This window comes from Perca flavescens, chromosome 6 (assembly GCF_004354835.1).
Source record: "Perca flavescens isolate YP-PL-M2 chromosome 6, PFLA_1.0, whole genome shotgun sequence".
Taxonomy (NCBI): domain Eukaryota; kingdom Metazoa; phylum Chordata; class Actinopteri; order Perciformes; family Percidae; genus Perca; species Perca flavescens.
The window spans coordinates 23,565,467-23,593,413 of record NC_041336.1 but is presented as its reverse complement, the minus strand read 5'-3'; the positions used below and the strand labels follow the sequence as shown (position 1 = coordinate 23,593,413).

Genomic DNA, 27,947 nt, shown 5'->3' with positions numbered 1-27,947 from the left:
TACTATAGTATATACTGTACATTGTGCCTGTTAATTTACAGTTTATCACTGCATTTGTATTATGTTAACTAACGAATTCCTAGCAGCTACACATAAATCTATCTGGGCATCAATTACTTTGTTAATTTCTTTCACACGACAAGGGTAGAAATTTGTCTTTTTTTTTAAAGGCTTTTATTGCCTTTAATTGACAGTATAGCTTGAAGACAGGAAATGAGAGAGAGAGGAGGGGGGTGGGGACATGCAGCAAAGGGCCGCTGGTCATATTCGAACCCACGGCCGCTGCCAAGGACTCAGCCCCACAAATTTGTCTTTTTTCTATTTTACTCACTGGTTCCACAAGCAAGGGGGAAAAAAAACAACTAAACAAAACTTGGGATTGACATAGTTGTTGTATAAATGCTCCCTCTCTGTGTGTGTGTCTTCCTGTCTTCCTCAGCAGAGGGCAGTGTTGAGCCATCAGTAGCTTCAGTCCATGGTTGGAAACTAACTGGGGGAGAGGTCACTGAATGTGTCAGCATGAAATATTATTCCTTAATGTTTCAGTCCCAGCTTGTACTGGTTCAATTTTTGCTTCTAATGACAAACTCCATCTCTCGTTCTTAAAACACTTGTTGTGTCCAGCAACTGATTCATGAAACGGTTCTGGTTCGGAACTCAAATAAAAACCGGGAACATAGCTCTTCCTGTTCTGCGCATAAAGTCTGGGGCCTCTTCATTAAGACTGAGAGTCTTTGTGGGAAGTTTGAAGAAGTTGGATCACTGTCTGTTGAAGTGGTGGCTCTTGGAACTTTCACTCTTTTATGTGTGCTGTTCTAAATAAAAAATAAAAATTCAAGTACAACCTGCGTGTTTTGTCTACAGGTTGAATCATTATCTTGACTTGAATACACACATTCTTAAACACACTGCGTCTCTCAATCGTCCACTTTGTTCAAACAATGTTGGAACAGAGAGTGGGAGTTTTGTTTCAACACGTCCATGTTGCTCTGTCGCTGTGGTTTTGAGGTCAAGTACTAAACCTTCTAGTCCCCATGTTATTACTGCACTACTCAGCTATGAGGAATTCTGTCGCAGCTCTTCTCCAACTTATGCCTCCTCCATCACCTCCATGACGATTGTCCTGGGTCCGGTTAGGATCAGGTTGCTGACGGTCCGGTAGTCGTGAGAGAGCACATTCAGTCCGTTCACCGACACCACAAAGTGACACACCTAGAGAAAAGATGAACAGAGAGAGGAGAGATGATTGATGCTTATAATGCTCTCAACTTTCACACCAATCAAACAAAAATGGATTAAAACGGGTGAAAGTGAAAGTGATGGAGGAAGTGCAGAGAGAAATGAGGGACTTACAAGTACTACTCCACCGGGAATCTGTCTTTGGGGAATAAAATACTTATCATTGCTTCACTTTGGAGCTGTGGGAGGATGATAGCGTAATGTGGAAATAGTGTATTCAGCAGTGTTTAGAATGTGATCAACATTGGTGGTGGAGAAGTGGATTATGTTGCAGGAGTGGTTTGAGAAGTTTCTATGGACATTGTAGTGCTTTTTTTTTTTAACTATGATTCTGGGTCCGCATTGGAATCCAGTGTAATGGCTGTGAATCTAAACTGCCTATAGCTGTCTTCAAGGCTTAATTACCTCCCGGGCTCCAAGCTTCAAGGGGCTCAAAAGCTCCAGGTTGTGAATCAACTGATTTTTGTTAATGTAGTTGGAAATCTGTTTGGAAATCTGCTTAACTAAGTACATATCAACTGACATAATGAGGGCCTGTAATGAGCTGTAATTGGCTATGTTGCTGAGACTTCAATGAGAAGATTAATACCACTCTCGTGTCTGTAAAGTAAATATGTAGCTGGACCCAGCAGATGGTTAGCTTAGCTTAGCAGAAAGACTAGAAACAGTGGGAAACCAGTAGCTTGGTTCTGTCCAACGGAAACAAAATCCACCTACCAGCACCTCTAAAGCTGACAAATGTACATGTTAAATCTTGTTTGTTTAACCTGGACTAAGTGTAAAAAAGTACTAAGTGTTTGCCATTTTACAGCAGAGGAGACAAGTGAAGACTTGTCATAGGTCACATATTTCACAAATATAGAGCAACTTTATTATTTCAGTTTTTTGCTTACAAAAAAAAAAACTTTTTGTTGCGTAATGTCATTTCTGCCCTGAGGCTCCCGAACAGGTTAATCCAGCAGTACTCCTTTGAAAACATTTGTTCACTCAAAGTGCTGCAGCAACCAAAGCCAAGACTATTTAACCAATCAAGGAGACAATGTTTCAGTAGGACAACACAGAAACGACAACATACTCAAAGTTCAAAGAGAAACAGGTAAACCCTGATAGTGTTGCCTGACATAAATTACACCAGGTACAACAGCCACGCTCAAATCACTCCTGTGTCAAGCCTTCCCTCATCGTTATTAGATCACCGCTCAAACTCAACAGCTTCGATAAAAATAAAACTAGTTGTCTGAGCTGCTTTCTAGCTGCTGCTCTTGCAACATGATGCTGCTTTTTCAGCTGCTGCGGTTTGGCTTTTTGCAAGCACTCACACACGCAAGCACACTCCCAATTCACTGGCTTCCAAAAGTTTTCCAAAAGCTCTGCACAATGCAAAAAACAGGTTTGAGGCATGTCGTACAGAACAAAAGAACATAATCACTCGGATAATTGTATTGCCTATAAATCAACAAAGCGCAGACGTAGACTACTGAGTGACGATGGAAGAAAAACTTTTACAGATGTGTTTAATAAGCCGCTGACTCAGGGAACATTTTACAGGGAGCAGCCATTTAAACCCTGACTGTGCCTTACACAAACTTTACTATTTACTTCACAAACAATACTATTTTGGGTTATTTACACAGCAATTGCTACTAGATGTTTTTTCTGGCCTTGATAAGTGTTTCAGGAAAGGAGAGATTAGAATAGACAGAGGACATAAGTGGGGAAGAGAGATTAAGAGTGATAGAGAAAAGAAAAACCCAGACTGTTAATCCTGTGCTGCAGAGGAATTTTAGACTTTTACTATAATCACATTTAAACCTCTGCAGCCTATATCCCACTACTTGCAAAGTCAAAGTACTCTGGGCTTCTATTCATTCCTCTCTCTGTTCCACCTTTTCTCTCTCCAACTTCAAAACCTCCCCCTCTTTCTCTCCCACTGATGCTTCTCTCCTTTCAGGCTGTGGGGTTGTTAGTCTTGGCTGGGGCCCAGCTGGACTTAATGGCTCCTTGCACTCAAAGGGTTAACATTTTTTACATAGAAAAAAGGAAAGAGATAGAAAAAGGCATAAAGAGAAGATGTAGAGAGAGAATAAACAACACGTTAAGAGGCCACGCTGAGATATTCCTGCAGCAATAACCGCTGTATGCAGTAGAGGATATTTGTTGTTTACAAAAATACTCAGGGGATGGATGACCTGAGGCCATATTTGCATGCATGTCCCTTGAGGAATTAGAAAGCCAGAGAAACAATAACTGACTGGACTTTATTTTTTATTTATGAAAATACACTTATTCGCTTTCTTGCTGATGAATGCCCGAAATCCAACTAATCGTCCGAGAGCCAGATCGATAATAATGTGGGCATTTAATCAGGCATCATGACCCCCCCCCTCAAACTGAATGCTAAACGTCTAGACAGAAATTTAGCCTGAAACGAAAATTAGTTGTTGGTTACAATTAGACTTAATCCACACATCCTGTTTTTAAGATCACTAATTAACACATTATTTATTTTATAAAAATTAAAATAAGTATAAAGGGCAAGTTGGTGGTTTTACAGAGTTACGTGCCAGACTATTTCTTGGCCTAGAGCTAGAGCAGCAACTTCCTGGAGTCTTGTGGTTGCCTGGCAACCTCGCGTTGACGACAAGACTCCAGGGTTTGGCAGGAACAAGTGTATTTCCCAAAAATGTCGAATTCTTTCTTTAAGAGAGAGTCTCAACTGGTCGTCATTGTGCGTCTTCAGCACAATCAATAAAATCAAAAATGGGAATAAATGTTCAGCATATAAATAATCTTACACATAGTATATAGAGTATTTGGATATTACAACATGCTACATCCTAAGCCATCTAACCATAATCATCTAATCTTCAAATGCAATGTTTAGGGTTCAGAATCTTTCAAAAGGAGAAACTCTGGTGATTATATCCACGTGGTAAAAATAATGTAACAGAACATACTGTTCAGTACACACGTGTAATGGTGTGCAAACATGCAGTACAGTACAGGATGTACAAATGGACACAAAGTGAGACAGGCACACACAGACCCTGCTCTACCTGCTGCCTTATAGAAGTGCATTAGAAGAGGCTCTAACGGTGATGTATTGGACAGTTACATAAGTACTGGGATCCATTATGGTCAGGGCGATGCTGATGCGTGTGTCTGTGTGAGGTGGAAAAAGATACAGAGAACCAGTGTTTAAAAGTGTGTGTGAGTGTTTGATATAAAAAAAAAAATAAAAAAAAATGGGAAGAGCTTCATGATGATTTTTACTACCTCCCCCCTGAGGTCAGTGGGTGTAGGTTTCTCCTTTGGCCTTTTGCCTGGAACGCGGTGCCAACACCTCACAGCACGCCATTCCCTTTGCTGGATTGTGTTACTGCTTAATTACACATCAATAAAAACTACTCAGGTGAAGTTGAACAGGACTAACCTTCTAGGAACTGCAGGGAGTGCAATGAACTCCTTATAATAACCTAGTGACGCTGTAGCACACACGCTGTAGAATGTTATCTACAATGATAGTAAGTGAAAATCTCAAATTTCAGACCCAATACTCTGGTTTTGTTTGGGGTTTTTGCCCTCAGCACATAAAAGATAGTCCATTTAGACGAAATAAAAAACAAAAACACAAAAGTTGATATTACAAGATTTGAAGTTTGATTCGAGCTTCCTCATGGTAGGTCACAATCAGTCCACACTCACGTCAACAGAGCTTATCACTCACACACACACACACACACACACACACACACACACACACACACACACACACACACACACACACACACACACACACACACACACACACACACACACACACACACACACACACACACACACACGTTTCCATGGTCATAAAATATGACCGTTAACAGCAACAAAAGCAGAAGTGATATTATTTCCACTGACTGTTTCCTCATTCGGTGCTAATACTTAAGATCCTTAGCTTCCTTCCTCACCCTCCACACTCTTCGGCTCATGTGTCTTTGCGCTGACATCACTCGGAGTTAAAATCCTTTCCTTTATTCAGTCTGGCAAAGTTAAATTTACTTTGACTGCACATGTAAAAACCCTGTAGCTCCAGATTTTCAGGTTTCTTTTAAAGGGTTGTCCCCTTTTGGTTTCTGTAAAAACTGAACTGACACTGAACAGATGATGCTCAAAGCCTGAGGAAACATTTTTATGTTCACTTTATTATTTCAAGTGCCCACTGGACATCAGCAATGGTTTATTAATTATCCAAATGCTGACTTTTTAAAACACAACCAATACTTTATTATGTAATCTTAATAACCGTATGTTTCCCCCCTTTCTCTGCTCCTATTTCTGGCTACTGCTGCTTTATTTATTGAGTCCTTGCTCTCTCCTCCTCTCACCACGTTGTGGTTTAAGTCACCATGCTATACATTCCCAGGATTCCTTGCTGCCATTTTGCTTACATACCTTCAGCTGTGGCAGCAGAGCCACAATTACCCTGTTTTCTCTCTTCATTACTTTTTTACGCCCTCAACACTTTTCCTGCTTTTACAGTTCCGGTCCCTGCCCTCCTCCTCATTACAGGATGCGTCCCTGTACTCTTCTTTCTATTCCTTCCCATCGTTCTTCATTTTAACACTTCTCTCACAGTCTGCACTTAAATATAACCGGGTATATTTTAGGTGCAGACTTAACAAATCACTCTAAATAATACAAAATTGTTCAAACGTGCACTGTCAAAGCACTTTGCATTTCTGCAAACAACTTAGCGACCAAGCAAAGAAGATGCTATCTCAAATATCAAAAGGCAAAGATAAAGTTTTGATTTCCATATTGAAAACTACAACAACAAAAGGCAAAAAAATACACGTTTTTCCCAGAGCACTGTAGCCTCGACATATTACATACAGTTACTCCTCACACATGTAAAAAGAATGCTACAGACATTGACAAACAGTCTCCTGTCTTTACCTTCATGCCAGCAGCGGCCGCAGGTCCACCAGGGTCCACGGCCTGGATGTGACAGGGTTTGCTGCCTCGCACCACAAAGCCCCAGCCCACAGCATCACCTACAATCTGAGAAACAACGAGAAGACATGGAATGTTGGTACGGCATGACATCGCACTGTTTGTAATGCACACAGTTTTTAAACCTATTTCCTCTATACATAAGATATTTATGTCCCCTTGTCTTATTCAAATGTTTGTATTCTTCAAGTGTGATACTCACAGTGGGGGAAATAAGTATTTGACCCCTTGCTGATTTTGCAGGTTTGCCAACTTACAAAGAATGCAAAAATCTACAATTTTAATCATATGTACATTCTAACAGTGAAAGACAGAATCCCAAAGAAAATTCCAGAAAATCACATCATATGAATTTATTAAAATTGATAACCATCTGATGAGGAAAAACAAGTATTTGACCCCCTGGACAAACAGCAAGTATTCTTGCTCCTACAAGCCAGTTAGTCTTTCTTTAAGACACAGCCCCAATCCGAACCAATTATCTACATCAAATACACCTGCCTCACCTCGTTACCTGTATAAAAGACACCTGTCAACACCCAAACAACCATCATCCAACTTCACCACCATGGGCAAGACCAAAGAGCTTTCTACGGACATCAGGGACAAGATTGTTGATCTGCACAAGGCTGGGATGGGCTACAAGAGAATCGGAAAGCAACTTGGAGAGAAAAGATCAACTGTCGGTGCAGTTATCAGGAAATGGAAGAAGCACCACACCACCGCCAACCTCCCTCGGTCTGGGCCTCCACACAAGATCTTGCCTCGTGGGGTGTCCCTGATCATGCGAACGGTGAGGAATCATCCCAAAACCACAAGGGGGGAACTGATGAATCAACTGAAGGCAGCTGGGACCACAGTTACAAAAAAACGGTTGGTAACACACCACGCCGTCATGGGTTGAAATCCTGCAGCGCACGCAAGGTCCCCCTGCTCAAGAAGAAACATGTACAGGCCCGCATGAAGTTCGCCATTCACCACGTGGGACGACTCAGAAGAGGCCTGGAAGAAGGTGATGTGGTCAGATGAGACCAAAATAGAACTTTTCAACTTGTCGTGTTTGGAGGGCAAAGAACACAGAGTACAACCCAAAGAACACCATCCCCACCGTCAAGCATGGTGGTGGCAACATCATGCTTTGGGGTGCTTTTCAGCCAAGGGGACGGGACAACTCCATCGTATTGAGGGGAGGATGGGCGGGGCCATGTATCGTGGAATTCTGGACCGACATCTCCTTCCCTCAGTGAGAGAGCTGAAGATGGGTCGAGGATGGGTGTTTCAGCACGACAACGACCCTAAGCACACCGCCAAAGCAACAAAAGAGTGGCTGAAGAAGAAGCACATCAAGGTTCTGGAGTGGCCTAGCCAGTCTCCAGACCTGAATTCGATTGAAAATCTTTGGAGGGAGCTTAAAATTGAGTTGCCAGGCGACAACCTCGGAACCTGAATGATTTGGAGGCTGTCTGCAGGGAGGAGTGGGCCAACATCCCTGCCGAAATGTGCACAAACCTTGTCACCAACTATAAAAACCGTTTGACATCTGTGCTGGCCAATAATGGCTTTTCTACAAAATATTAACATGCTGTTTGTCCAGGGGGTCAAATACTTGTTTTTCCTCATCAGATGGTTATCAATTTTAATAAATTCATATGATGTGATTTTCTGGAATTTTCTTTGGGATTCTGTCTTTCACTGTTAGAATGTACATATGATTAAAATTGTAGATTTTTGCATTCTTTGTAAGTGGGCAAACCTGCAAAATCAGCAAGGGGTCAAATACTTATTTCCCCCACTGCATTTGGCATCATGTGGCGATCACATTCACCTGAGACAAAGTGCAGCAAATTGGTGAGTGTGTGTGAGTTATGTGTGTACATGCTGGAGTTTCTTGCATATGCACATGACTTGAGTACTCTGCTTCATGTATCCTATAATGTGTGACTGTGAGTATGCGTGACAACATCACGCTGAAGCAGTCCTTGTTAGAGCTTGGTTTTTGTGTGTGTGTGTGTGTGTGTGTGTGTGTGTCCTACAGTGAATGTCTTCTTTATAAAAGGTCCTCCTGGTGTCTGCAGCTCCTCTGGACTCACTTGTCTTTTCAGAACTGTTGAGGCACACACACAAAATGTTACTGGATAATCAGACATGACCACATACATGAACACACAGACACACACATTACAGTTAGTTTAAAAGTGCGTAGAAAGAGCTGATGTCAGTCACATGCCAACAGGGCCTGGAGACTCGCTGCTTCCTGTAACAGTATAGCTCCCCTTCCCCTCCTCCAACTTCCCCTCACCATTACACACTTCAACATTACTTTACACTGGCTTTAACTGGACATTTGTGTCTCAAAAAAATATTTTTATTTCATTTTTTAAATTCACTCTATAAGTACATATGATGAACATTTTGAAAAACTGGGATGATGTAGCCTAGACCAGGAGCCAGATGTATATAGAATCCATTCACTTCAGCAGCTGTTTTCTTTGTATGTAGCTAATCTCTTTTTATTATTTCACACAGACAGAAAACAACGCCTATAAATTAAGAAAATGTGGGCAAAAGTATGTTGAATAAAGTGCTAAAATGACTTGAATTGGATTTACTTCTTCTGCACAAATCTAAAAGTACATCTGTGGCGTGGAGTACTGTTAAGTATGTGTGTTCTTGACAAATCACTCTGTGTGGTACTTCATTCTAATCTGATAAGGCAGGAAATGAAGTGAGAATGACCTTTTTATCCTCTTGATCTGGACATTTCCATAATCTTTCTGTGGAAATCCTGATCTGATCAGATCTACAGGACAACTTCTCTTTAATACCTCATCGTCTGTCATTTTTACTTCACATCAGAGGCCCAAATTGTTTTTTAATCTGTCTGTCTTCATTAATGCATACCATAACTTTTGTACTGTCTACTGTGAATGTTATATTTTTGGACTCCTTATCTTCAAATCATGTGATACACACAATTACTAAGGTCAATGTGAGATAGAGGGGAATTTTTGGTGTGTGTGTGTGTGTGTGTGTGTGTGTGTGTGTGTGTGTGTGTGTATTTTCCTTTTCCTGTTCCTTCTTATGTGTGAGTGCTCATATCGAGGGGGCTCTGGTGCTACAAAGAGACTGTCAAGGACTGTGCTTGGATTATACACATGAAAGGAAACCACACAGATGCAGACACAGACACACACAGACACACAGACACACAGACACACACACACACACACACACACACCTCAAAGGCATTACTTCTTGATTCAAATCTCTACTAAATGATCATCACTTGCACTGAAGTCCACTAAAATGAAGTGAAGCCATGAATGATGAATGGCAGGAGGTAGGTTAAGTCATTTTTGGTATACTCTGTTTTGAGTAGTTGTACTTCCATACTTAAAAGAAACTAGTGTGTTGAGTAGGACATTTTTAATAAAAGGCAACTGTAATGTTTGAAAATGTGTAATACAAAATCAAAAGAACACATTTAAGGTATAATACATATGTTAACCTCACTAGGCTTTGATCAGGAGGCATGAATCTGTTGGTGTAAACATAAAACATCTACCACATCACTTCCACTTCTATAGCAATGTATCTACATTCATTAGGAGATGGATACAGCCGTTCTGCATACGCTGGGTGAGAACCAGGAACACAACTTCAGGTTCAGGTTGCCATTATCTATCGCAGATTTAATACATCATGAATAATAAAGAACTAATAGAAAACCAGTTTTATAAACACTGACCCATAAACTAAAACAGAATTAAAACTGCACAGTGAGGCCCTTCACAAATTAGACTATGTATTTGTGTGTCTCTGTCGTCTCACCAGACTTGGGGTTGCAAAGGACAGGTGGACTGCTGCTGAGTGTTGGACTGCTGCTGTAATAACCGCTGCTGCCACAGCTGCTGCTCAAGCTGCTCCGCCGGACTCCGACCGCCACTTTAATCTCTTTAGTGGGACTCACTAAGACAGAGAGAGACAAAGAGAGATGTTAGACCACTGACAGACAGGAGAAGGCAATGAAGCCGAATACAGGCTGGAATCATTGACATAGCACATATGTTTAAAAAGAGAGGGTTAAACCTTATTTAATTGTCCAAAGAAATATCAATAGTAGTTATGTTAACTCTTTTTTCCATGACTTCCTGTTTTCCTGATACGTTTGCCCACTTCAGTTAAGTCAAAGTTGTTCCCCTGGGACCCCTTTCTCTCCCTCCCTCTTTCTCTCTAGCTACCATTGTTTGCTAATTACAACTACTTTATCCTACTTCTTTGGGAAAAGGGCACCATGTTTCCCAGAGGAACCTTCTTTGAAAAAGTGATGTTACAGGTTTTTAAAAGAAAAATCAATGACTTCAGTAGCAGTATATTAAGATAAAGTTTGCCAACAGTAAAGAACTAGACTTTCTAGACTAGTCCATTTATTTTATGTTCACGGAAATATTTTTATAGAAATTGTAAGTGCTATTTTTCACATTAAGAGCGGAAAAAAGATAAATATCCACTGGCACAGAGTGCAGATGTTTGACATTTTTCTAGTGGCACTATTTAATGAGTATGATATAAGCTGAACAAACCACATCTAATTTAAAAACTGAGCTGAAGTTGCAAATGCCCACAGCTAAACTACTTTTTTTTCAGAAGCCAAGTCACATAGACAGTGTGATCGAAGAACAGGAGCACTTTTGAACTATGTTCTTTTGCCTAGTAACACAAACAGCTCTACTCCATTATCTTCATATGGCAAATACCACCAAGGAAACCAGTCATCGTATGTGTGTGGGTGGGTATGTGTGTCAACAGAAGATAACGCTAGAGGGGTTAAAATGTCACTGAGTTTTTCTATTAGAAGACATTATCCAATAACCAAAGGAAATATTTTAATTTTATAGTGAGAATAAAAAAACAGTTATGAACGCATTACAAAGTTTTCTGTCGGACAGGTAACCTCAGCTTCTCTGTCAACCACACACTGACCGCTATGAATAGGTGGCAAACTATATTATATAAAATTAGACATGTACATGGTACAGTTTGTACCTGAGAGGAAGCTGGTGTTGCCTCCATCGGAGTTCTGTTTGCGGAGACAGAAGGGGCTGTCGTGACTCTCGGGGATACAGCGGCTGCGCTCGTGAAGAAGTTCGATCAACCGCCGTCGGCGGCGGAAATTCATCCTGAACTGGTAGAGGAGGGGCCCGTCGGCAAAGTGATGCTTGTTGGTGACTGGTGACAAAGAAAAACAGACATGGAGAAAATAATTAAATAAATAAAGAGAGAGGGAGAAATACACATATAAGGCTTTTGAAATTACTAAAACTTTCTCCCGTTTTTTAGCCCTATCTCCCGGACCCCTCCCGGTTTGTTATTTCTCCCGGGAAACTCCCGTAATTTGCATGGCCCAAACTCCTATATAAATAATCAGACCAATATTTTTTTCTAATGTTGACCAGTTGCCAGATCTTGTATGAAACGCATCCTATTCACACAATCCACACACCATACAAAATTTTCAATCTGTTTGTCACCTCAACCTGGCGACCTATAACCCAGTTGCGCAATTGATCTCTGCGCAAGCTTCGCGGAAAGTTCAGACCCGAAACATGGCAGATACAAATGGCAGGTGAAGGTGGTGTTCCCGCAAAGAAATCGAAATATAGCTGTAAATTTCAACAGTGTTGGGCGCAACAATTTACATGCATTTTACCTAGTCATATCGACAACCTCCACACTTTTTGTAAGGTGTGTCGCATTGATTTTAATGTAGCGCACGGCAGGGAAAAGGACATTACCCAGCACATTAAAACACAGCAGCACCATCGCACAGAAGAGGCACATAAGGGCACACAGGTGATTTCATCCTTCATCATGAAAGAACAGACAGAGGCAGAAAACGTGAAGCAAGCTGTACTCAAGATGGGAATGTTGGTAGCACAGACTTACAGTACACTTAACAGTATAATAGTAAGCAAAAGTAAAAATGTGGAGAGGGAACAATCTGTCTCTGTTAAACTTATTTATATACTGGTTGTGAGTCAGACTAACGCCTCACACCCAAGTCAAAATATTTTAACAACTACAGGAATATGGAATCATTTTTTCCACCGGTCAGCTTAGCTAAAAAAAAAACAACCTCATGAATTAATGTTTCTCACCTGAACTGAGATCAGCTGAGCCTGAAACTCTGAACTCAGCTAAGCAGCACTAAACAAACTGTCCACTGAGCGGAGATCACCTGTGCTGAACAAACATAAGTGACCCCAGAGAGCATCGACCTCAGCTGAGCCAATAAGACCAGCTGAACCGAGGAGATACCAGGGTAGAATTTTATTTAAATCAATACGCTTGTGACAAAATCACTCGGAACTGTCAATGTTCAAGCACTGCTTTTATTTTAGTGGTAGTTTTGAATTCAGGATGACACACACAGTTAACAGTCATCAATGTAGAGTAGCTAAATCTGTCATGTATTGAATTTTAAATCTATTAGTGGTTTCTCTCATTTGATATTGATGTATGCCTTTGTTTGTTCATGTCTCTGGAAAGAAGTTCATAATAATAGGCTACATTATAAATAAATAAAAATCACAGTAAAGGTACAAGCAGGCCCATCAACCATTCAGCTACTGTACATACATCAGAAACCTGCTTAAAAACTGAAGCCCAACAGTCAGTGTTCAATAACTAAGGCTGCGTTCCCCTTCAACTGTATTCAAGCTGGTTTATTTTTATCAGAGGCTGTGCTGTAACGTCAGTTTTAGAGGAGTCATCAAGCCTATTCATGCAGAATAAGTAACCATATTTTAATCAACACTTCCCATCTCATGTAGTGCTCATTGATCGGCATTTGTCCCTTTTCTACTTCCCATGATTCAGATATTATTGTTGAGGACAAATTCAAAATGGAATATATGTACAAATAAAAAAGCTACACATTTTAACTTTTTTAATATTTCATAGCCTTCACCCATCCCTCCAACAAACCATCAGTTACTTATAAATAGTTATTGTATGTATGACATCTTTGACCGATATGTAAAGCTAGATGCTAATCTAGTTTATTTCTACCGTGTGGTCATTTAGTTATCATTTAATTTATCAGCCTTCAGTACAATAAGAAACAGATTGGGCCTGTGGTTAGTTCACATGTCCTTTTGTGGGGGGAGAGCTATTTGTCACCCTAACAAAATCCTTTTATTCTATGTGACAAAGCAAAAACACACACTATGGAACAGACTTTAGAGGATGGCTTTACTCCTGACTGAACTATTGTAAAATGCTAGAAATGCTAGTTTCTCTTGCTAGCTTTCTAACTCTTTTAATGCTGGTTTAAAACTGATTTAGGAAGATCTTGTGTCAGTTAAAGATTTACTGTACAAAGCTTTGCCCAGTATGACTGCAGCCTGCTTTGGGCCCACTGTCTTTGGCACAGCAATACAGAAACTCTACTCTGACCTTTTATGTTTTTTATAATCTTAATTTACTATTTACAGTATGTACATCTGCAACTTTTTCTTTTAGGTCTGTTTTAAAGCCGCCTCTCCCTACCAGCTGGTCAGATGTATAGTGTGGAAAAGCAGCTGCCATATTGTCCCACAAACAATGATAACTAAACACAATGTGGATCCACCCAGACTTGCCTTCTATACATTATATGTATAAATGTGTGACTGTGACCTTTGCTCAACACAGACGATTAGATGGGTAACTCTCCTTCTCTAACATGTTTATAATGTGTTACTAATTGGAACTGAAAGCCTGTAAACACATTATCAATAAAACTAAATTAGTTTTAATAACTCTCCCTACTGTAACAAAAGGGCGTATGACGATATGAACAGTGCAAAGTCCACATACCATGCACTAGTGGAGCAGTTATTTCCACAGGGAGGATGACACTATGAGGCCAGTAGGAAGCAGATCAGGGGCTGTATTTCATTAAAAAAGTGAAGTGGCCATGGTCTTTTTATGATGTATTGTTCCTTATGGACATATACAGTCTGTAATCCACACCAAAGTAGTTTCACATGCCAACCACCAGCTGTGGTGAAGGCTATTATTGTACATGTTCAATGTATAATAATAATGTATTTATTTTTAAAATGCAGCCAAGTGCTATGTTTATTTTAGATACAATAAAAAGAATGGAGAAAACGGCATAATACTGTATGTCTAAATGAAAAAAAAAAAAAAAAAAACTACAGCACTTGAGGCCATGCCATTTCTCTGCAATACTACCTAAGAAAAACACCTTGGTTTTCAGTTCCTCTCAAACTTGAATGCAATGTGATATCCAAAACATATGATCAGCTTAATATAATATGATTAAATATGATATTATAACAGATTTTGAGACAGTACAGTATTTGGTAAAATTAGCTCCAACTCAACCAGCTATAGTAGCCTTTTTAAATGCAGGAGTATTATCATAAAGTGGTATTAGTACTTTTACTTTTAGTAATAAGTACCTCTTCCACAACTGCTACGACTATAAGCTGAACCAATCACATAAAGCAGTGTATGTATGTATGTACAGTATGTATGTATATATATATATATATATATATATATATATATCTCACATATTCACAGATAACATGATAGCCCTGGTCCCTCTACTAGAGCTTGTTCACCTGATACCTGTGACATTCAGTTCACATTTTCCTCATGTTTATTACTCTGCAACATTCAATAAATCACTCTTGAACATTGACCTTAGCCAGGTCATAGGAGAAATAGGGACAATTTTCCAGTTTCCTTTTGAATTTTAGGTGTGAGGGCTAGAAGTATTTTTATAAGATCTTTTAAATAGAAAGGCGTAACTGTAATCCAGGTTAGATCTATCAAGACATATCTATGATGCTAAAGTGGCCAGCTGGGTCTCTGGGCCCTATCTGGCACTCAGCGTAATTGCCTTTGTACACCGACGCATGTATCATTCCTATTTTGCACCCAACGCACAGCGGACTTTTCCCTCCACAGACGCAAGTCGGTAAATTAAGGAATGTATTTGCGCTCTGGGGGGCGGTGCAGCGAAAAGAGGAGGGTGTTCCGGCGCAAACGTTCCCTGGTGCTATTTTGCAGTTTCAGAAAACAATTCCGGCACTGACCAGGCGCGTTATTCAGATGCTATTTTAGGGGCGCATGCTGTAGCCATAATGTAGCGTGTGAATAACGCGCATACACTTTGCTTCTCTCATTTTAAACGGACGCAGCAGTTCCCATTTTTGCACACCATACATAATTACAAAGAAAAATATTACTGAAAATGCGCTTCAGGTGTTTGGATAGATCAGGAGGCACTTTACAGTTCAGTCCTCAAGAAGTCGCAGCATTCTTTGTGGCTTGTTGTGTTTTACACAACATTTCCATGAATCAGGGATGTGTTGATGACATAAATTAGGAAATATTAGAGGACTTAAGGAGACGTGATGTTGAACTACGGCGGGATTGGACACTCGGGCGGGATATGGTCCTGCAGTGGCGATGCGCTCCTGGTGGAGCAGGTGGACGGAGATGGAGTGGGGGGAGGAGGAAGGGGCACAACAGGAGCAGGTGGTGCGTTTGGAGGCCCACGCTCCATGGCTGCAGCAATCCTCTCCAGACTTGAGGAGATGCGCCCGAGAGGCCGCAGCACCATCGCCACCCGGCCAAGACGGGCATTTATTACTTTGCCGCATCTCGGACAGCTCCCGATGGCGTGCGCCAGGCAAATCTGTCGTCATAATAGCAATCCGCCATGGAACAAGCCCGCCTGCTCTTAAAGGGAATGTGAGATGACGCTCCGATTGGTTTATTGCACGTTACGCCCAACCACACCTAGCTACTTTAGACAAACCCATTTTAGATTTGCGTCGGGCGCAAGAGTCATTTATCCCGCCGGTATAATAGCAACAGCGCTAGAGATCCGCCCACAAAACTATTTGGGTTTCACGTTTGATACTTGCGTTTCAGATCGTTAAAATAGGGCCCTCTGTGTTGAAAACTGCTGCAAGCTCAAATTGAACACTTGACATTGACTTTAAAAAAATAAAAAGTCAAAAATGGTGTGTTTATGTGTGCAGATAGGGCTGTAGTCAAACTATAAGTATACAACAGTTATCAGATTGTATGACCTAAAAGAGAAAGGAGTCAGGACAGCAGAATTAGTCGTGACTACATGCAGGGGCTACTGGCTTCCTACTGTCACCAAGTGTCATTCACAGACCATCAATCTGTCAATAGCGTGACCTCCAGTCGCTCAGTTGAAGTGGGTTTAAGCAGAGGCAGAAATTAATAAAATGTTGAAATATTTAAGATTAATTCTTCCTCACCATGCTGGATGATGCCATGTTCAAGAAGCCTCCGTCCCAGCCTCTCTGCCTCCTCCCTGGTTGCCATCTCCCCCTCCTGTAGCAGCCAGTTGATGAACTCAGAGGCCAGAAGCGCCCGCTCAAATGTCCCGCCCTCCTCCTCCCTGGTTTGTAATAGGCTGTTTTCTGTGTTCATCAACCTGTGGAGAGAAGAGAGCAAACCTGTGTTACCTTAATTGATTAGGAGTGGGATAGAGTACGGCGCTGCATTCAAAAGGCAATCCAATCCATACACTAAGCTTAAATTTAGGCGACCCACTCCACTAATGGCAGTTTGAAGTCAGAGGTTTAGCTTTATGTGAACTGTGAATAAATTCAGCAATTGGAATCAATTTGGTTTGGGATTTTCAATCAATTTAACATCTACAGTGCAGTACTCCTGACTGTATCAGGGAAAGCAATGTGAATTTGCTAGAATGCTATATTTTGCAGCTTTGACTGATGTCTCCATAGCAACAGCTAGCAGGGCTCATGTACTTTAGTAGTGTTACATACATATACAGTACATACCCAACTGATGGAAAATAAAATGTGAGTTCTCAAAAATGATGCAACATTCATAACCATGACCCTATAGTACCGTTTAATTATCCATGAGATGCATTCAGTGCTCTGTAAACTGGGGTTATTGGGAAAAGTATGGTTTCTTAAGTGGGAATTTCCAGCATGGAAAACCCTCCAAACCAGCAGCTCTGCCCTTTTCTCCACTCTGTAATCTGCACAGTCAAAACACACAAACCCTGCACTGTAACGGTCTCCGGATTAGCACTTCGGTCAGATAACATGTTATAAAACTAAATTCATGTTATTCGTAAAGCCTCCGATTAGCACTATGGCAAGGTAATGACCTCAAGAAAAACCTTTGAGTTCTTCTTCACGAACAATCAATGAAGGTTTGTATATGAATTAGATAAAAATTTGATTTCATAAACGTTTCTTCTAATAAACAACACAAAATATCAAAAGTGAGTGCACTGCTAGTGTTTTATGGTTTTGTTTATCGATGTGTGTAATTCTGAATAGTCTTTATCAGAGGATTACATGAAGCGGGTGGTGTTAGCTCTTCTGTATGACACCAGAAGACACATACACACTCAAACAAACAAGTAGACACATGCACAGAACAGAACTGCTGACTCTAGAAATCAGCCAGGCAGTGATTATAAGAAACAATAGGCTTTCTGTGACACACCTGTACACGTCAAAACATTTGCAAGCAATGAGTTATACCCTCAAAGAGATACTAAACTTTCCACATCATTGTTGGCTGTGTTTTACTGGCACAAATTACAGTCACAGTTTAATTGGCCATAAATCATTCACTAAACGGTCAACTCTACACACCAAACCGTTCAATACAGACTGACAGATATCATTAATGGGAGATCTGTAGGAATGCTTGGAACATTTAATGAACTGAAAAGGAAAACTAAAAGTTATCAGATAAAGAAACATCCTATATCCAAAAGATTTAGGCTCCAGGCTTGGAAACCATTTACAACTACCAACCTCATTAGACCGGTCCACACTGGATGGAAGAATGAGTGCTGCCTGCCTATCTGTCAGTGAACAGATAATCTTTAAAGCTGTGATAATCTTAACCGTGGATGTGACTTTTTTCACTAGTTCATACCAGATTAGTCAGTCAAGAGATTAAATATGAATGAAGATTCTGTTACTTTTGGACAGAGCCAAGCTAGCTGTCCCCCCATTTCCGGTATTTATGCTAAGCTAAGCCAACCGGCTGCTGGCTCTAGCTACATATTTACCGTACAGACGTTTTCTTGTCTACATCTCGGCAAGAAAGCAAACAAGTGTATTTTTTGTCTGGCATGGACAAGCCATCAGCATGTCTATTGCTTACACATTTCATGTGAGACAACATATTGTGGATAGTTGCAAAACCTCCAGAGCCCAGGAAAAACAGCTTCCACTTTAATAAAGCTAAATGAGGATCCTAATATGTGAAATAAACTAAATGAAACCTAAATCAGGTAGAGCTTGTACTCTGTTCTTTCTAGCAGTACCATCCTCAGTGTGGTTTATTTAACTGTGACTGATGATCCAGAGCTGCAGGCCCACATTTCATGAGAAGAATTACATTGTCATTAAACTTGGTCTCAGGGTGACACAGTATTCCTCAAAGTTCAAGGATAGAACTGAAGTTTAAATGCATTTAAGAAAATGGTGTGTGAGGTGCACACCCAGGACTGCTAAAGTCCTTCACTCATGTAAAGACAACCCACTACACTACAACACATAACTTGGTTTAGATGTCAAATTTTGATAAATTATGAGCTTTCATGGATCAACGACTCACATCAGCAGTCAAATATGACCCAAATTAGCAGCCAACATCATAATACTGTTGAAAGAGCTGGACATAATGTTCAATGAGACGTGACTGTGTACACAATGCCATTTAATCCATTTAAAACATGTTAAATCAACAGATTAGGTAATGTTAGCTTAAAGGGATTGACTCAAAGTAGGCCACTGTACTCAAAGTAAAGCACAATGATTTGAACATCTTGATCATTATATGAACAATACAGTATATTATGCAAGATGTGAGACTGTATTTGCAGTATGTAAATAGACCACGATAACTTAGAGTGGGACGAGGCGAGCAAGCTGCCATGACCTGGATATGCACTCAGAGTAGCTGTTGTTCAGTCAGCATACCTAACTCAGCTGGAGTGGTTCCTACTGAGACATGGTTGTAGGACCACCAGGCTTTTACCTGCACCGATTACTCTCTCTGGCGCCATGCAACTTTTAAAATAAAAAAATGCGACTCTAAGGGCCATTTGAGGGACATGTGAGAGTACTTACCAAGTCCTACTGTCACAGGCACGCAAACATTTTGTGAAAAGAAGCTCCAAACTAAAAGATAAACCTAATAAAATGGATTATGAAAACATCAGACCTAAAAATCATCTGAACTGGAGGTTAATATGGAGCAAGCGGAGTCTGTTCTTTTTCCTTAGGCTTTACCTTTAATTATACAACACTGAACCTAAGTCATATCTAAATATAGCGTATTTCTAAATTAGAGCTGAAGTGGAGGAAATAAAGTTGTAATGGCCTACTAATTTATTTCTAATTTGTTGCATTTGCACAAGAGAGGCCCACAGCTCACTATTATTGAGCATTACTACTTTATAAAGCAATGTTTGTGCTTGTATTGTCATTTTCCATAAGCAAGTGAGATTTTTCTAAATAAAAGAGGAGACGCTACTAGTCTACATCATTATAGAGTGATTTTTTTCCTTGTTTAGGTTAATTTGCTTGTGGGTTTGGTCTCAGTAGTTATTGAGGTGGAGTATCTATGGAAAATGTTAAAAATACAACAAACAACACTATAAACAAACAATACTATATCTCATTCAGAACACATATTTTGAAAATATGGACAGAATATGTTGCTTTTTCGTACATTACCAACATCTTACAATGTTTATATATGCAAACATTTCCTACTTCATGACCCCATTTCAGCTACATTGACAGCTAAATGACTCTTACAAACAGTCCACACAGGTTGCGTTGATGAGCACAACCTGTTCTAAACATTTAATGTAATGATGACAATAATGATGATATAACTTTGCTAATGTAAAAGCTGTTTTATTTGTACAGCTTTTAACTTCAGTTATAATCTCTGAAGGCTCCAGCGACCTTATGGAACAACAAATAAAAGGATAATGTTACATCCTGTACTTATCAGGACTTTCCTTACAGATTAGCATTACCGTTTATGGTCAAACTTCCTGTGTTGATAACCCTTATGTTGGACTCGATTTACTGTAATAACCAAAGACATTCCATCAGTTATCAGTAAGTCACGTGTATAATGTTAGGATCTACTCTCAAGCAGAGACAACAACCGATGTAATTAGCCAGCCATTAATATTTGTAACTTAAGGCTGTTTTATGCTTCTGTGGAGGCTCTACGCAGAGCTTTTGCCGGAGCCTACGTCAGTGGCCTGATGTTTATACTTGCGATGTTTAGTTAAATTTTTCGAGAGGTGCACGTCAGGCTACGGCGTGGGGTCCGGCGTAGACGCAGAGGGGTCTGCAGGGGTATGCAGAAGCATAAAACGGCCTTTAGCCTAGACGTGCAATGACACCAACATCTTTTTACTTTATATCTGTGGAACACAGGATAAACCAGTGGTATGTTTAAAAATGAAATGTTGTGTTGCTCTCTCTTGATTTAGCAGCATGTATCCAACAGAAAAAAAGCATGTGATTGATGTCTGGAATAGAGAAAATGTTCACCAATTATGGAAAGTGTATGTAATTTGCAGTTAATGGGCTAAAACATGCAAAACGGTCCTATAAGGACTGTGATGCCTGGGCAATGAGAGACAGAGTCTAAACTGAGGTGTTTTCTAACCTTGAACACGGACAGGATAAATCTGGGTGTAGAAGTGAAAAGAGCAAAGCTTTAACCTTGCTAAATGCTACAACTGAAGTGCCCTTCGGAAAGGCACATAACCCACAGCTGCCCCAGTGAGGCTAACAGAAAGACACTCCGGACCATCTACTGCAGGTGTGAATGTTTGCGAGCACAGAGCAGGCCATTCATGCTCAGTGAATCTACCCCAGATTAAAATAATAAAAGGTTAGATTCAAGTGTTTTGATTAATCTATTCAAAAGGTATTTTTTTCATTTGATAGTTCAATTTCAGCTTGATTAAATCATAAATAATGATGCCATTCAACCACAATCTACAGTACACATGCACATGTAACCAGTCCAAAAGTTGAACAATGCTTTAAAAGGTCTGTAAATCATTGTCCTCTCTTACTAACCTTGTCGCCTAGGAAATGCTGTCAAAACAACTGTTTGAAATGTCTTCCTACAGTTTGTTTATTGGAGTTTGTGTTTGCTGATTTGACAGCAACTGAGATCAATGTGTGGGAGAGGGCTGTTTATTTTTCCAATGGAAAAACTAGATGTGATATGAAGGGTACTTGTACCATGTTCAACATCTTAGTTTAGTGTGTTAGTATGCTAACATTTGCTAATTAGCACTAAACACAAAGTACAGCTAAAGATAATAAGGGAATGTCATTAGTTTTGTAGGTAGTTAACAGTCACAAACAAAAGAAACCAAATAAAAAAATTGGCCTGATGGAGAAAAAGTCAGGGGATCACCAATGTTATTAAAATTCATCCTGAAGTGTTGAGATAGTGGAGGACCAACCTACATTGTCATCCTTTGAGTCGAGCCACTCTGCTAGCATGGCTAACAAGAGCTTTGAGGTTTGGACCAACATACATTCTGGGTTAAAAAGTTAACCTTTAGTGAAAGTCAAGAAAAACTGTATTTATGTTATAAATAAATAAACAAAACTTAATTTTGGAATGTACAAAAACTAGAAGAGCAAAGTAGTGTATGTTTATGATCTGCTGTATGAGTATGCTGTGGCAGACGTTTTATAAAGCAGAGACTAACAATCTAACATGACGAGTAACTTCATGTTTTTAGAAGTACTGAGATTTAGATGAATCTATGCTAACTTCTTGGCAAAGAACCAAAGCATATACTTGCACTCATGCTCAAGAAACTGGGACATGATTGGTTTATTTTATGTTGCAGGACTGTTACTTGTGCCATAAGAGTATTTATGAGGCAATTCTAGTACACAAGCAACCAACCACCAGAGCAAGCTTGAGGGGTGTGTGTGTGTGTGTGTGTGTGTGTGTGTGTGTGTGTGTGTGTGTGTGTGTGTGTGTGTGTGTGTGTGTGTGTGTGTGTGTGTGTGTGTGTGTGCTGGGCTGCACCATGGTGATTACATAAACACATAGCTTTGAGAGCTGAGATGACAGATGTCTACCCATGGACTATTTCTTCCTGTTATGCAACTGCCCAGTGTGTGTGTGTGCGTGCGTGCGTGCGTGCGTGCGTGCGTGCGTGCGTATGTGCTTATTTGGTTGTAAACGCAGTGTCTGCGTGAATCCAAAAATGTAGAGGTGCCACAAAGAGAAGTGGAGACACACAGAGGAAGTCTTTGGGGTCACTATAGAAACAATTAGTCCTATCACTATTGGAACAACAGCACAATAAGTACAAAGCTGATGACAAACATAAACAGTCCCATTAGTGGTGTTCTCTGCCCTCCTCTAAATCCAGCCCGTCTCTCGACCAATGCTTTGAGTCATCTCTTGTCAAGATTGTTTCCAATAGCTTCTGATTTTCTGATCCCAGCAGGCTTTTATCATGGTTAAAACCCAGTAACGTTCAATACTATGCCCTCTAATATACCTAATGGAATCAAATTTATTCGCAGAACAAATTTTCTAAACAATAATGGTGGTAGCATTTATGACACACTCAATCAGCATGCCGTGGAGTATGCCAGTTACTGTCACAAAGGGAAACAAAGAGGAAGGCGGGAAATAAATGCATGGCATGTGCTATCGCTTGCCGAGTGGCCACCATGAAGTTTGAAAAGCATCAGATTGTGAAATGATAGTTCAGGGTAGTGGTTATCAACAAGCTTCACCAGTATCATCTTTGAGGAGGTAAGCCATATATCTTAAAAAAGATCAGTATTTGCATCAGTGCGTCACAGTGAAATAAGCTCTGCCCAAATGTAACAAAATCTGTCAAATGGTCCCAGCCAAGAAAAAGTCCAGCACATAACTCCCCCTCATTTCCAGTCTTTATGCTCGGCTAAGTTGACCAGCTGCTGGCTTTAACTTCATATTTATCATAGAGATGTAATAGTGGTGTTGATCTTCTCTTCTAACCCATGGCAAGAAAATGACAATGAAACATTCATTTAAAGCTCCATGCTAAAAAGGTGAAGAGAACATATATCAAAAGTGCTAAGAGATGCCTGGGGAATTTCTGTTTCCATTACACAAATGTATGAACAGCCATTTTCCTCCATCTCTCTCATAGCTCCACTACAAAGAACACGACTGAGTGGTTGTGTTTGTGTGTGTTCATACTTCTCATAGATCCTCTGCCCCCTCATGAAGACTTTGGCTTCACTGTCCAATGGGAACGTGCCGTCGTCTTTTCGGAAGCGGTAGAACAGCTTCAGGTCTTTGAACTCCCGGTGCTCGTCACACACTGAAACACACACACACATGCATAGAAGGTTTAGTTTTAAGGTTACAACCAGTTAGTGTGGGTGTAATTAATAATTGTAGAAAACAGAACAAACAAAAGTGGCATCATGGGAATGTTGCTTATGTTTGTATAAAGCAGTCAGTAAAATCTAAACATGAAATCATTCATCTATAGCTAGGAAGAGTTAATATTGAATTGGCATTGTTAAACTTCAACTAAACACGAGGAGGCAGCCCACTCTTTGTGTCTGGTCAAATGTTGAACAGGTAGTGAGATGCTACATTGGAGCCAAATTGACTGGGAGACACAAAGAATCATCTATTAAGAGGCACAGATGAAAGAAAGAGAGAAAGATCCTTGCTATTATAGAAAATGGAAACCACGACAAAAAGGACATACTCTACAAGACTAACCCCCACACACTATGTGCACACACACACAAACGCGCACAGCTTAGCCTTACCATGGTGAATGATGCTCTGGTCTAAAAGTTTCTGCATGATCTTGATGGCGGTGTCTCGGTCTGAGGCCTCCTTGTGTTCGATCAGCCAATCAATGAGCTCCTTGGCCACAAAGCAGTTTGGGTAAGTCCGCAGGTGGTGCCGCCGATCCTTGATCACCTTTGCCTCATGGAGCCGCAGCCTGAAGGGCAGAAAACAAGCCGCAAAGCAGAAATAAAATGTATTGACAATTCTTCGACACAACATTAAACTCTTGGTTCATCAGCAAAACCCTTTGCCCATAATAATAATAACAACAATTGAAAGTATTAAGAATGAGAGTAATGACAAATGTTTTACCGTCTAAAAAGGTGGCAGTCCCTGTTTTGGTTATCTATGTGAGCTGCATGTCATAAATGAGTCTATAAGATAAAATATCTTCTAGTAGAAGAAAACATGATTTACCTGAAGAACAAACTGAACATTCATACAAAGTCAAATCTATGTTTATAAAATTAGACAGTAGAACCAGTGCAAACAGAGCAAATCTGTCCTCTGGGTACGAGGTGAATGCATGGCATTCAAACACTGTCTGCAGGGCTTTATAATGTGACTATATTGCACAATGACATGGCAACCTTCTAATGCTTCTATAGATGGCCTAGATTGTGGTTTCACATCATCAGCATAACCTTTTCCTCACCCTGATTATTGTAAAACAGCCAACCAGAGCTCATCCTGCAGCTATCTAGTTCCACTCCATGCTGAGTCTGTGTGCATCTGGCTAGCATCACTCCAGATTAGCAGTGACAGCCCTGGTCCAAGCCTGCCCAGTCAGACCCCACACCTGTTCTGGGCAAACATCCACAGCTGATCAAGTTTTTAGATTTTCCTTAGCAACCAGTTCTAGCATCCTCCTCTCCTCCTCCTCTGTTCAGCTTCAGAAGGTTTCAGCCTAATCTACACATAAATCATCTCAAATGTAGCAAGAAGGCTTAGGTGCCAGACTACATGTTGTGGGAGATGTTCTTGCTCTGTAAAAGCATTTCCTAAAAACAATGAAAAGCCAGAGCATTTCTGAATGAGTCTCTGGCTCCCAGTATGACCATAATGATGTTAAGTCCCAGGCTGCAAACATTCACAAAGCCTTCCTCTCTAGCACAGTCTGCCATGGTGCAACAAACAGCCTATTCACAACTATGAACTGGTCACAAGCTTTACTACAGCGGCTGCATGTGTCTGTGTGTCATGGTATCTTTCTGCTTTTCAGCCCTGGGCCTGAAACAGATTTGCTCCAAGATACAAGCAGTCAACATGATGGTACACAAATGTGTGATAAGAATATTCCAAAACAGCCGGTGTCCTATTATTAGTACCAGGATCTATGTCACTTGTGTTCCATGAGGTTGTGAAAAAATGATCTAACAAAAGGTGTGAATTAGGTACACGCATTGCTTTTATACCAGCAGGGTTTCATATCGGGTCTTATTTTATTTTCATAAAATCTACTGCTCACAAAATAAAAAAATTGTATTAATAAAAAAGAAAATGTATACTCCCTCGTGTCATCATTTGGTCTGAAATATCAATTCAGACTAAAGATTAAAAGCTAAAGCAGGGAGTCAAGGTAAAACACTGAGGGACATCAATCATTAAACAGTCAAGTGAGTGTTTGTACTGCACAGTGTAAGAGTCTACAGCCAGAGTCTATGTGAGACTGTACTTGGGCACAGCTAAATGCTAACATGCTCTCAATAAAAATGCAACATACTGATGCTAAGCGGGTATGTATACCATGTTCATTTTGTTTCAGCTTAGTTAAGTGTGTTATCATTAACAACATTAATAACATTTTCAAATTAGCAATTTGTCTGGCTGGCTCAACAGCTGTACATTGCTGGGATAAAGCCTGACATCCGGAGCGTACCTTCTCTTCCGCTATCTCCGCTATCTATTTTGGTAAGGGCACTGTTGCTGCATCCGGGGCGCAGCGCAGCCCGGGGCGGTTGGGATTGGTTTAAGAAATACAAACAAGCCAGAGCGTTTTTTTCACTATCCCAGAATAGATAAGCGGTGTAGCCAGACCACACTCCATCGCTCACACTGTGGAGATAGGTCTGGTAATGCAAGACTAATTAGCAATAAACACTGAGTACAGCTGAGGCTGATGGGAATAGCATTGTTTTACAGGTATTTTGTCATCAACCAAAGCATTTGGAAAAAAAAATTACCTGATGATGGTGCTAAAAATATTGAAGGATCACCGAAGTTATTAAAATTCATCCTGAGGGGGAAAAAGAGTTTTTGTACAAACTTGAATGGCAGTTCATCCAATAGTTATTGGTATATTTCAGTCGAAAACCAAAAATGTCAACCTCATGTTGTCGCTACAGGAAACATCAGGGGATCACCCAAGTCAATAGCATTCATCCTCTAGGGACCGTAAATGGCTGTACCAAATGTCAGGGTAATCCATCCAATAGTTGTTGAGATATATCAGTCTGGACCAAAGTGGAGGCCCGGCTGACATTGCCATCCCTCGAGCCCACGCTGCTAGCATGGATAAAAAAGCTCTCAGCTCTCTTTGTCTGTACAAAATGCAGAGAGAAAGAGATTTAGAGACAGAGAGCAAGTCTTGAATGTCACAACTGCGAGCCCTTTACCCCACAACAGCAACGTCTCAGGCAGAGGACTCTGGGACAGCTCCCCCAACTAACCCATCGTTCACTGACACCATCCACACTGCCAGCTGGCAGCCTCAGTATACAGCTGTGCCAGGGACATTGACACACACACACACAGCATACAAACAGAAAAAAGCGCACACTGGTGCGAAGCAAGAGTACACCGAAGAGTATGTCCAGACACAAACTAATCTAATCTTTTGAGGGGACGACTAGTTTTATTGTTCTTCAGAACAGAGCAATGTTACAGCATGTACTTCTTCAGTAACAGCAAAAGCTCCAACTCAGTTTATCCCACCCAGCAGGAAAGCACAGTTCAGCGGCATATTTTCCTCATAGTTCAGTGAAGGGCTGAAATTCCTGGCATTGGTGCCATGCTTTACCTACTGAGCCTCTATTCATTGCTGGAAGCGTGAGCCAGCGAACGCCACCAGGGTTTTGGGGCCATTCTTTACGTACGGTGGGTCAAAGAGTGCAGCATGTCAACAACACGGCCAGGGTTAGCAGTACAATTCCCTCATAGGATGAATGGGCAGTGCATGACAATGATTAGTAGGTTGATCATTCCCTGTGCAGCTCAAAGGGCACTGTATTACAAAAATGACTCATGTGTTCAGTCCTTAAAAGCAAAACAAAATCTTGCAGTATTTAGACAATGCCTCAGGATGAAATGTAGCCTGCATGGTATATAGGTGAGGGGCAGCAGTGTGTACGGGGAGGGTCTGCACGTGTGGATGCCTTTGTTTGGCTCTGCATGCTGCAGTGGAGCTGAAACTGTCTGTAGTGCCAGCTTGTAGTGAGGTAGAGCTACATGCATCATCATTAACCTGCTGTCAAAGGCATAATAAAAGTGGGTTTTGTAAACCAGGCTTACAACACCCACTTTTTATCAGTTAGTGCATCATGTCCTATCATGTACTTGTGAATCCTAATCCGGGCCACAAAACATGAAGATTGAGCATGAAAACTAACTAAACAATCATTGTTTAGTAATTATTAGGTAGCTATTTCTGTAATGACAGCAAATTTGGTGGTCTGTTTGCAGATTACTGACAAAAATGCCACACCTTCCTTTAATGTGTGACCTATAGCACACTCTGTCAGCGGGATTCCTGACTGGGACCGACC

General features: G+C 40.6%; 1 protein-coding gene across 2 annotated transcripts in view; it reads right to left on the bottom strand.

The window, feature by feature from the left end:
• Positions 1-298: 298 nt before the first annotated feature.
• The window catches only part of deptor (DEP domain containing MTOR-interacting protein), a 28,374-nt gene continuing 725 nt past the window's right edge, over positions 299-27,947 (bottom strand). The window contains exons 1-10 of one of the 2 annotated variants that reach the window (XM_028580327.1): positions 26,511-27,946; positions 26,367-26,378; positions 24,159-24,337; positions 23,572-23,695; positions 16,563-16,741; positions 11,293-11,475; positions 10,078-10,215; positions 8,280-8,350; positions 6,190-6,294; positions 299-1,212 (exon numbers count right to left, since the gene is read on the bottom strand). In XM_028580327.1, coding sequence (XP_028436128.1) covers positions 1,090-1,212; positions 6,190-6,294; positions 8,280-8,350; positions 10,078-10,215; positions 11,293-11,475; positions 16,563-16,741; positions 23,572-23,695; positions 24,159-24,337; positions 26,367-26,378; positions 26,511-26,515 — 1,119 coding nt within the window. In that variant the 5' untranslated portion in view covers positions 26,516-27,946 and the 3' untranslated portion in view covers positions 299-1,089. Of the gene's footprint in view, positions 1,213-6,189; positions 6,295-8,279; positions 8,351-10,077; positions 10,216-11,292; positions 11,476-16,562; positions 16,742-23,571; positions 23,696-24,158; positions 24,338-26,366; positions 26,379-26,510; position 27,947 lie in introns of those variants that run through there. The other variant, XM_028580326.1, reaches the window with a different exon arrangement.